Raw genomic sequence first — 12,094 nt, forward strand, 5'->3', positions numbered from 1 at the left:
CAAATTCTTCATGAACGGTACCAGATTTTTTTCTGAAAATTTTATGTAGAAGTGAAGTATAATGTCAGCTCTCAGCTTCCAACTAAGTTTATAACATAAGCTTCCTACTGGCAGTATTTATACACATACACACACACACACACATATATATGGTATTAGTATATAATAGCAGCTCCTCATTGCCTAAAAAAATCACTATACTCTAGGAGACACAATTACCACCAAGGAAAATATAACTTTAAAACTTCAAAATGGATATTTCAGGAATGAAGCCAAACAAGTTAACTTCATAAACTTTCAAATGATTCTTGAATAAGGAATGTAGGGAAAATTGTTAAATTTAGTCATGGGTTTTCAAATTCCAATAGAGTTCTAAAATTACCTTTTGAGCGAGATTCCTTGTGCTACCTACTGTATTTGCTTTGTTATCTAATACTTCCTTACATGTATATAGTTCTTAGTCATTTTTCAATGAGTCTTCATATGTACTATCTTTTTAATCTTCAAAAACAATTCTTAATGTAGATGAGACAAAGGTTATCTTTTTTTGGTAGTCGTGAGACCTGAAGTGCAGTGGGATTAAGTCTTCATCACAGGGAGGTGACTACTCCAGGACTAAGCCAGAACTGAAACCAGCTCTGACTATGCATGCTGCCTCCCAGTGAAGGAAACAGACAGGTTTCTTATCACCCAGGTTTCTTGTCTTAGTTTAGGCCTAAAAATTCAAATAAATTCGAAAGACAACATGCTATATACAAGGTAATTAACTATTTTAAGAGTGGATATGGACTTACAGCACAACAGCAGGAGGAACTCTGTGGACCCACTACCCAGTGAAACTGGTGAAAATTATTTAAAATAAACATTTAAACCCTCTGGAAATGGTCCTAAGGATATACTACAAATGAAAAAAACATCTATTCAAGAAAATAAATAAAAATTTGACAAGAAAATGAGAGTATGAAGTAAGTGAACCAAGACCATTGGCCTTCCCAGCAAAGTGAAGTGGAAATTCACTGCCAGACTGGTACAGCTAAGAACACAGGGCTCCTTCTACCCCCAGCTTCCACTGGAGCCCGTGTGCCACAACTAGAGAGAAGCCCACACACTGCAACAAAGAGCCCGTGCGCCACAATGAAAGATTCTCAGCCATAAATAAATAAATAAATAAATATTTTAAAAAACAGGCGGGCTTCTCTGGTGGCGCAGTGGTTGAGAGTTGGCCTGACGATGCAGGGGACGCGGGTTCATGCCCCGGTCCAGGAGGATCCCGCATGCCGCGGAGCGGCTGGGCCCGTGAGCCATGGCCGCTGAGCCTGCGCGTCCGGAGCGGGTGCTCCGCAACGGGAGAGGCCACAACAGTGAGAGGCCTGCGTACCGCAAGGAGAGAGAAAGGAAAGAAGAGAAAAAAAAAACAGACAAGGGATCTGAATAGGCATTTCTCTAAAGATGATATACAAATGGCCAATAAACAAATGAAAAGATGCTCAATATCACTGGCCACCAGGGAAATGCAAATTAAACCATAATGAGATGCCACTTCACACCCACAAGGACAACTAGAATAAAAAAGATAGTAACAAGTGTTGATAAGGATGTAGAGAAATCGGAACCCTCATTCAATGCTGACAGTAATTTTAAATGGTGCAGCCACTTTGGAAAACAATTTGGTGGTTCTTCAAATGACTGAATACAGGATTTCCCTGCTATCCATAAGTAGAGCATTCCTATGAAACCTTTCATAACGCAAAATTGTGTAAAGTAAATAAGTGATTACCTTAGGACACATCTTACTAAACAGCTGAACAAAATAAATCAAAACAAAGCACAAATGCTCACAGATACAGTTCAAAGCTATGGCGGCTTGATGCTGTGATGCTGAGTGTAGTTCCCCTGGGAAGGAGCTTCAAGGTGCCTCTCTCACTGTTCAGGGTGCCCACCACCTCTACAAGGGCTCACTGCAAAACAAATTCTGGACGCTATTTTTGCTTTTTACCTTTTCTCATAAAAGTGAAAATCCTCTTCGGCTTTCTTTCAGTTAGCGAAAAGAGGTACTAACGTAGGTTTTTCATAAAAGCGAAGTGGTGTAAAGCAAACTTTCAAAAAGCAGGGGATACCTGTATAGAGTTATCATATGACCCAGCAATTCCACTCATAGGTACATACCTAAGAGAAATGAAAACATACGTCCACACAAATACTGGTACACAAATGTTCATAGCTGAATTATTCATAATAGCCAAAAGGTAGAAACAACCAAATGTCTCTGACCTGACAAACATGGTATATCAAAAAAAGTTCTGACACATGCTATAACATGGATAAACCTTGAAAACGTTACGCTAAGTGAAAGAAGCCAGTCACAAAAGATCACATATCATACGAGTTCGTTCATATGAAATGTCCATAATAGGGAAATCAATAGACAGAAAATAGATTAGTGGTCATCAGGGGTTGGGGAGATGAAGGGTAGGGAGTGATAACTAAAGGGTACTGGGTTTCTTTTTGATGTGATGCAAACGTACTAAAAATTGACCATGGCAATGGTTGCGTCTATCAGTGAATATATTAAAAACCACTGCTGCAAATTTTAAATTGATGAATGTATGCTACGTGGACTGCATCTCAGTAAAGCTTTTTTAAAGAGTAAACCTTTAGGAAAGTAGTAAGGATGCATTTTTTCTATGCAATGTCTTTATTACTGATTCCTATGTAAATAAAGGACTATTTTTGAGACAAAGACTTTTTAAGACAAAGACTTTTTTAAACCATACATACATACACAAATTTATACAGACAAATAAAAACCCCTTCAAAGTAATTTAAAAGAAAGACATTTATTTCAACAATTCTTCCACTGCATGAAACACTTCTACAATATTCTGCATGCATTTGGAATTGCCTTCAGAGTATACTGCACAGTCCTTTGAATATTGTCTATAGCAGAGAATCTGGATCTGATATTGCTTTAATAACTAGAATTTATTTAGAACCAAATCTGATGAAAAATTAGTAATAACATTTTTTAAGCCAAATCTAAATTAATAATTCTCTATTCTGCTACTTTGCTTTATTTTCTTGATAGCACTTTCCATAGTCTGATAATTATAGTATATACTTGCTTATTGCCTTTCTGCCCACTAGCATATAAAAGCAGAAATTTATACTGCCCATTGCTGTATCACCAGCACCTAGAAAGTCCATAAATATTTGATCAACTGAACTCTCAAAATGACTACTTAGAAAGGCAACACGTCTTTTAAAAAAATGTACAGCTAGTCTTATAATTTTACAGTTACATCTTTTTGTTTTGTTTTTGTTTTTTAATTTCTTTTTGGCTGTGTTGGGTCTTTGATACTGTGCGTGGGCTTTCTCTAGTTGCGGCCAGCGGCAGCTACTCTTTGCTGTGGTGCACAGGCTTCTCATTGCGGTGGCTTCTCTTGCTGCAGAACATGGGCTCTAGGCACGTGGGCTTCCGTAGTTGTGGCATGCGGGCTTCAGCAGCTGTGGTGCACAGGCTTAGTTGCTCCGTGGCATGTGGGATCTTCCTGGACCAGGGATCGAACCCGTGTTCCCTGCATTGGCAGGCGGATTCTTAACCACTGCGCCACCAGGAAAGTCCCCAGTCACATCATTTATAACTTAGAAATTCTTAAATTTAGCTGGTGAGGGGCTTCCCTGGTGGCGCAGTGGTTGGGAGTCCGCCTGTCGATGCGGGGGATGCGGGTTCGTGCCCCGGTCTGGGAGGATCCCACATGCCGCGGAGCGGCTGGGCCCATGAGCCATGGCCGCTGGGCCTGCGCGTCCAGAGCCTGTGCTCTGCGGCGGGAGAGGCCACAGCAGTGAGGAGCCCGCGTACTGCAAAAAAAAAAAAAAAAAAATTTAGCTGATGAGGAACATAAAGTTAAGAACTGTATACCCCTATCTTCTAATGAAAACTTGAGGCAAGATAAAAAAGAACTGACAACTTCTAAGCTTTAAATGGAAACCATCATGGTGGTAGTCTTTAATACAAAGGAACTGGAACTCAAGTATGCCGTTTAGTGAAATAAATCTTAAAGAAACCTATCCACACTGACAAAAGAACTCTGACACTCAAAAATAAACTATTCAGGCTACTGAAATACAGAAAATACTTCCATCCATATTGTGTAAAAATACTGTTTTCTACGAAAATCATAATGCATAATTTTATAATCAGAATACAGTTTATTTAAACCTCAAAGGTCCCTTCTATTCAATGTTTAAGGGAAAGAGGGACTTCCCGGGTGGTCCAGTGGTTAAGAATCCGCCTTCCAATGCAGGGTACACGGGTTCCAACCCTGGTTGGGGAACTAAGATGCCTCGTGCCACAGGGCAACTAAGCCCTCACATTGCAACTAGAGAGAAGCCAGTGTTCCACAACGAAGATCCCGTGCAACCAAGACCCGACACAGCCAAAAATATAAATAAATAAATAAATATATTTTTAAAAATGTTTAAGGGAAACAAATCAGTCAAAACAAAACCCACTGACAAAAGGAACATCAGTATCAAACCTACCGGATCAACAGTAGGCAAAACATCTTTCTTCTCCAGGCCATCAACTTCATCTTCATCTGTGCTGTATTCTTCCATTGTTTCACCACTAACAAAGTGGATGACTCTCCTTGGGACTTTCTTCTTTTTTCCTATGACTCCCAGTTCTACATTTTCAAAGCCTCTTTCATTACTCATCTAATGTCAATAATAAATTAAGAAAAGAAGAGTTTCAAGTGAGATTAATTTTCTTTCATGTAACAAAAAAAATTTTTCGGTTGCTTTATTTTAGGGAATAAAGAAATATAAGCCAATCCTTAAACAGTTTTTAAACAATAAAACAGATCATACACAGAAAAGCATATCAACAGCATAAACGAAGAGTTTAATGAATAGTAAAGCAAACCTCTGCATACTCACTGCCGAGGTTAAAAAACAGAACTTAACCAATTAAACTTTTTAAGTCAAAAGCTAAGACATCAAGCAACACACTGCAAGTCATAGCAATTCCAATGTCGTATAATATGTGAAGACATGCTGGACATCAATAATTTTAAAGAACAATGCTAATTACGGAGGGATTAATGTGTTGATATATCAAAGGAAAATCATATAGATGCATGTACATGTTAGATACGTAACATAAAATGTTTGTATAAGGTAACCCTGCTAAGTCTTTGAATTGGAGCCTAGCTACATGTGGGCAAACCAAAACCAGTTCAGCTTAATTCTGAACCTCTCCTTTTCCAAAATGGGAGTCCCAAAGTAAGATGCCTTTTAGGTCCAAGCAGGTACCAAAAATGAGTAAATACTGCTATAGATTAAAAGTAGACTTTTGAAGAAAAGCATGCCACAACCAAAGACATTAAAATTCAAAAAAATTTAAAGCACTGTGCAGGCCAAATAAAACTCATTTGTAAACCAAATCTGGAGAGCAGGCCATCAGTATTCTATATCTGAACGTCTACATTTCTCGGTCACTAATATATAGATGACAACACAGTTTTCCTGCTAGTAAAAAGATTTAACAAATTTTAAAACTATAATAGTCTATGGAATTCTAATTACATCCAAATTTCATTCCAAGGGAAATACTAATTTTACCTCACACATATAGCGAATTTTCCAAACTCATTGTAAATGCATTTTGAGGGAGAGGATGAAGAGCTTTTCCTTGTCTTTGTGCCTCAAGTTTAAATTCCTAAGAAAGCCTTTGTTGTATCTTCTTACTAGAAGATTTCAAAAAGCACAGTGCAAATAATTGTAAAGAAAAATCTGGCAACAGTGGTTACCCTTGGGGTTAGGTACAAAGATGGGGGAGGAGGTACAGGTAAAGGAGTGGTCAAGGGGGCTTTTTATTCTTTTTTTTTTTTTTTTTTTGCGGTACACGGGCCTCTCACTGTTGTGGCCTCTCCCGTTGTGGAGCACAGGCTCCGGACACGCAGGCTCAGCGGCCATGGCTCACAGGCCCAGCCGCTCCGCGGCACATGGGATCCTCCCGGACCGGGGCACGAACCCGTGTCCCCTGCATCGGCAGGTGGACTCTCAACCACTGCGCCACCTATTCTTTTTGTATTTTGTTGTTGTTTTACTTTCATGATGAGAATATGCTCTGGTACAATTTTAAAACTAAACCAAAGCAAAATGATACAGGACTACAGGACTGCCATGATTAGAGTCCATATCAGTGGGATTGTCCAAGATAGTCCAGAGTTCAAAAATTTCATCCTCTATAAGGATTCTTACACTTGTAGATATGCCCACACATAATTTAAACCCATGATTGTTGTTCAACCCTAGAAAAGTTCTTTGAACTGCTTTTGCAAAGATGGGATTGTACTGATAAAAATAGTGGACTAGAATTGCCCAGTTATGCAAGTATATGTAACTTTATTTTTATGCATTGTTTCCTCTTAATCCTCTAAGGTTCTTCTTAGAAAACAGATATGGCTGTTCTCTGTCCTTCACTTCCCAAAGGTAAGTTTAGTCATTAGCCAGGATTTGAATCCAGGTATATCTAACCCAAAGAACACACGCATTGTTCCATGACACACATGGACATCACTGGCAGCAACTATAACTGCTGTAGAGCAAACTGAGACCATGAAAACCTTGACAGCATGGGCTACCTATGGATCAACCAGAAAAAACAAAAACCACAATTCTCCCTAGCCTGTCCTGAGGTTTCAAACATATCCCAGCCCTTAATAAAGGAACACCAGCCCATTCATTGTGTCCATAAATAAGATGAACAACAAATGGTCCACCCAGGCCATCTTTCTTCTATCACCAGTCCCTAAGCATAGTGAGCCATTCCTACCCAATCTCATTTTCCCCCTTCATATGAGATTTGGTTTATTGTTGTCCTGACACCAATGTCTCCTTTTGGACCATGACTTTATAGGAAAGGAAAAGTCAGAGGAGCTGGGTTAGATGTCCAGTTATCATACTAACTGGATGGATCTGATGTGAAAGCAACAGTCCCAGTCAATGAACAGAGTTGAGCCCTTTCACAGTACATCACCCTGCCTTATTCCACTCCCACCCCACCCCCATCAGAGAAAGCAGCTTCTCATTCTCCCTCTACCAATCTCTCACTGGCTTAATTTGTCTTTTCTAAGACACAGGCAAAGAAGAAGGGGCGTCTCTCATTGGGTTCAGTACCTTGTCTTCCTTAGACAACTTTAATAAATAAAAACATTCTGGCTGGGTCATAATAACAGGAATAAACTTATCTACTAACTCCATTAACTGACTCTTGGCTATATTTTATCCAAAAGGTAAAAAAAAAAAAAAATCTACAAAGGTGAAGGCTGGGGCTTCCCTGGTGGCACAGTGGTTGAGAGTCCGCCTGCCAATGCAGGGGACGCAGGTTTGTGCCCCAGTCCGGGGAGATCCCATGTGCCGCGGAGCGGCTGGGCCCATGAGCCATGGCCACTGAGCCTGCACGTCCAGAGCCTGTGCTCCGCAACGGGAGAGGCCATAACAGTGAGAGCCCCACGTACCAAAAAAAAAAAAAAAAAAAAAAAAAAAAAAAGGTGAAGGCTGAAAGGTGATTCATATTTTTCATTCTAATACCAAAGTTATTAGTCAAGTATAAACAAACCTTTGAGTAATATTCTCTATACATAATATGTAAATGGTATTTTATTTGTTCTAATCATCACATTTCATATAAAGATTTTTATTAAAGAAACTTTTATTTAAGAGCTCTCTTTTAAAATTTTAATATTAATTTTTGATACAGTAACCCCGAAGTTTTACATTTATCATCTTAAGCAGGACTGAGTAATTTTTCCCATAAAGGACAGATAGTAAATATTTTATGCTTTGAGGGCCATGTAATCTCTGTCACAACTACTGAACTCTGCAAAAGCAGCCATGGACAATACATAATGAATGGGCTATGTTCCAACAAAATTTTATACAAATCAGTGGCTGGTGGGATCTGGCCCATAGGCTCTAGTTTGTCAACCCCTCATCTTAAAGAACCAGATCGTCAAGTAAAAAAATCTGTGAAAGAATCTATGCCATATGATCACAACCTCTACTTGGCGAAGAGGGGAGTGTGGGGTTAGTTAAGGGAGGTATTGATGGGTAAAACCAACCAGAAAATAATTTGATTCAAAATTTCCAACAATTATAAATGAAAGTTATTCTCTGAATTTGAAAACATTTCATTTTTACAGATAAACAGTCAGCCTGCAGGTCAGAAAATTTTCACTGTCAATCATACAAACGCTACCTCAACAAACTCCAAAGATCTGAAAAGACAATTTCCTAACACCAGGAAATTAGGAGATGCAATGTCAATTAACATTTTATTACATTTTATGGTTAACAGTACTGTAAATCTGCTTATCTTGTTCCTTGGGGCCTGTTTTTAGTGGCAATTTTCTTTTCACATAGCACCCAGAACTTTATAAAAACATGTATGACACTTGGAATTTACTCTGCGTCACCTTCCCCAAATAGGTGATCGGCAGAATGGGAGTAGGCACAGCGCGTATCCTTCACTGCTCTATCCTTTAGCCTACAGCTCCTGGCACATCGTAAGTGCTTTGTAGCAGGGGTGCTAAATAAATAAATGAACAAGTAGTACTGAAATTTTAACTCCTTTAATAATATTGAAGCTGAGATTCTGGTCAAAAGCCTAGTCAGATAAGCTGCTGAATGTCCTGGTTTGAGGCCTAATTCTGAGCACAGACCCAAGCTCCTAACTCTTCCTTCCCTACATGACACTTGGGATTTCTCAGTTCTGACAAACCAATGAAGGAGTACAGGATGGCAGCCTCTCCTGCCACCCAAGTCTCCACTTCACTGGCCTCTCCCCTCTTACTGTGGTCAAGTAGGCATAGATTTGGGGTTCCTGGAAATGTCTCTGCTTCAGGAATGTGAATGAGAGAGCACAAAGGGAAAGTTAGAAAACTGTTTGTATAGTATGAACCCATTTGTGTTTAACAGGAAAGATTATATATGCATAGGCAATCCCAGAAAGAATACACCAGAAACTTAACAGTTACTTTTGGGGAATGTGAATGTGAGAAACGGGTGATGGGAGTATTCCTATGACTTTTTACTTTTTGCTCTATGGCCTTCTTTACGTTTTATTTATTTTATTATTTTTTAGCCAAGAGTGTGAAGATAACATATTAGCACTAAGCCACGATAAAGAGCCTCTCTTCAAACAACATTTATCTGGTAAATCAGTATAGGTTTACTTTGCTATTAGAAAGACTGAAAGCTGAAGTAGTGATGAAAACAATTATAGTAACAGAAGGAAAAATCAAATGGAAAATACATCAAACGCTGTGGACTAAAAAGGTTCAGTTCAAGTACACCTGTCAACAACAGGTCTCGACTCAACTGAACATAATAAGTGGGCTTCCTAATCAATTAGCATTTTCCCTGAATTCCTTCTTGCAGGTTACCTTCCCCCTTCTTAAGTAGGAGAAAAAACAAGTCCATATAAAGACTAGCCTGAGAAAAAGCTTTTGTTAATGCAAACTACCTCTTATAATATTAGAACTATACTCACATTCGGGCACCATTCTCTAGGAATCTGTAGTTTGGGGGAAATGTCTTACTAACATTCAGGTAGTTAGTCTCAAAAATGAAGCCACTGAAAAGCTTTGTTCTCACTCAGGGTGGGAAGATTTCTACACAGAAGCAACTCAGGTTTTTAACATCAAAACTGTATACTCCTGAGCCGGTTTCAGGTAAAGCCATTTCTCCATTAGTTTTACTTGGCCAAAGATCCTACACTACTACTTCAGACTACCAAATCCCAAACAAAACAAACCTCCAAACCTTACCTAATGCTCTAAACTTATGCTGTCCAATAGAGTAACCACATGGGGCTAATGCTCACTTGAAATGGGGCCAGTTCAAGCTGAGATGTGCTGAAATACACAAAGGATTTCAAAGACTAGTACCACAGAAAGACTGTGAAATATTTCAGTGATAACTTTCATATTAATTGCATGTTAAAATGGTTTTCGACAAAATTGGGTTAAATAAAATAGAATATTAAATTTTCAATTCATATTAACTACATGTTGAAATGTTTTGATAAACTGGGTTAAATAAAATAGAATATTAAAATTAATTTCACCGGTTTTCTTTTTAGTTTTTTAATGTGGCTACGAGAAAATGTACAATTTAAAATGCGGCTGGCATTATATGTCTATTGACAGCGCAGCTCTGAGCCTTAGTTACCTCCCTGGTGAAATGGGGATAACTCACACCTCATGCAGAAGTTATAAGGATTAAGTGGTGCGGGGGGGAAGCCTGTAAACGCATAGCACCCAGTTGCTATTTGCTAACCAAAGGGCAGATGCCAAGTCAGGCACTCCCACAAGGAGAGACTGAGAAGTGATCGCAGCCGGCGACACCTGGCTTCCAGCTACTCCAAGGACAGCCTTTCGGGGACACGCCTTCCTTCTCGCGCTCGCAGACCCGAAGCTGCAACCTCACCCCTCGAAATCCGAGGCCGCCCCGGAGTCTGCGGCGCTGTCAGAGAAGGCGATGCCCAGCGGCGCTCCGACTGCGGTTCGTCCGCCCCTTCCCTCAAGCCGGCGCTCGGAGCCGGGGACACCGCGAAGAGGAGCCCCGGGACGCACCTCCGGCGGGTGGCCTGCTCGAAGGAAGGCCGGGCAGGCCAAAAAGGCAGGCGGCAGGCGAGGCAGACAGGAAGCTGGGCTCTCCCGGCCTCAGCCTCGGCGGCCGCTCCTACCTGCTGTGTCGATTCCCTGAACGGAGCGGCGGCCGCAGCTCCCGAGGCAACCCCTGCTTCTCCTCCCTCTGCACGGCTCACTGGCTTCCGGTCCATCGTTGTCGCCACCACAGGACTGCAGGCGCTGGCGAGATACAAAGTAATGGCCGATAAGCCCGCTTCCATTCTCCGCGTCCCCGCCCAGGCGCGGACCGAACCCGCTGTCAGGAAGTGGGACTCACCGGCAGCGCCAGCCTAGCGCCGAGCCCGGCCAAGCCACTGCTGGAGGGACGGGACGGGACGGGGCGAGGCGGGGCGGGGCGGGGCGGACCTGGGGGTGGGGCAGGTCCGAGGGGCGGGGCCTCTGGCATTCCCGCCCACCCGGCTCAGCTCCCGGGGCTCGGCTGAGCACCGTCTGGACTGCACAACTCCCGGCTCCTGCGGGGCGGGGCGGGACGGGGCGGGGCCTTCTGCAGTACAATTTCCGGCCCGGCCCGCGTCCCGAGCTCGCAGACTGGCACCACCAGTGACGTCATGCCTCGTACCTGTACCGGGAAGCCGGCTTCTGGATCTTGGCTCAACCGCTCACCAGCTGCATCCTGGGCAGTCACCTCCCAGACTTTGGTTTCTGCACTGTGAAATGAGAACGGCTGCGTAGTGTGCTTCAAAGCCTTGCGACGAGATGTGGTTGCTGAAAATATATTTTTTAATGAACGGCTCATGCTTATTCCATTTCTCATGTGGATGACAGTCTAGTCAAACTACCCTTGAAATAAGAGCCTCAAAGGCGAATTTTGCTTTTACACCTGTCTGAAGTACTTAAGTATATGTAACTGTAGAAAAAGTTAAGAAACCTGAAGGAGAGCAGAGGGCTAGCAAGCTTCCATTTCAACAAATGTGAGGAATAATTTATTATCTGTTGTGCGTGTGTGTGTGTGTGTGTGTGTGTAAGAGGGAACATTTCGGACTTTTCCGATTTTTCCCAGTGTTCAACCAAATAAAAAAGTCATGATTGCAATGATTATTGCATTACTCTAGTTGGAACATTTCCATGTAAATGGTCTTTAATTGTAGTTTTAGTATGAGCGTTTTCAGGCAATTTTCACTAGTTGTAGAGGTCAAAAATCAAATACATTCTTTTGGCCGTGGAGGAGGGGCTTCATTCGATACCCTAGATTCCATTTTCATGCCGGGCAAATTAATAAATGCTCCCCAGAGTTATGGCCCAGCATATCTTCTATTCAGCGTGGCAACAGCAGGCCCAACACCCATACAACCTTAATTCTTCCTTTCTCTCCTGTGCAAAAGGTCTTTTTCCTTACTCTCTGCTTAGTATTTTTGTACACTTTCTATCCTGCATAG

General features: G+C 41.5%; 1 protein-coding gene across 4 annotated transcripts in view; it reads right to left on the bottom strand.

Moving 5' to 3' along the window:
* The window catches only part of LOC101323535 (signal recognition particle subunit SRP54), an 86,721-nt gene that overhangs the window by 17,201 nt on the left and 57,426 nt on the right, over positions 1-12,094 (bottom strand). Inside the window, exons 1-3 of one of the 4 annotated variants that reach the window (XM_019924039.3) lie at positions 10,975-11,102; positions 10,754-10,877; positions 4,543-4,716 (exon numbers count right to left, since the gene is read on the bottom strand). The exons of 1 other annotated variant lie outside the window; for it this stretch is intronic. In XM_019924039.3, coding sequence (XP_019779598.1) covers positions 4,543-4,716; positions 10,754-10,849 — 270 coding nt within the window. In that variant the 5' untranslated portion in view covers positions 10,850-10,877; positions 10,975-11,102. 2 more of the 4 variants (XM_019924038.3, XM_019924037.3) reach the window with 2 other exon arrangements.

Source organism: Tursiops truncatus, chromosome 2, assembly GCF_011762595.2.
Source record: "Tursiops truncatus isolate mTurTru1 chromosome 2, mTurTru1.mat.Y, whole genome shotgun sequence".
Taxonomy (NCBI): domain Eukaryota; kingdom Metazoa; phylum Chordata; class Mammalia; order Artiodactyla; family Delphinidae; genus Tursiops; species Tursiops truncatus.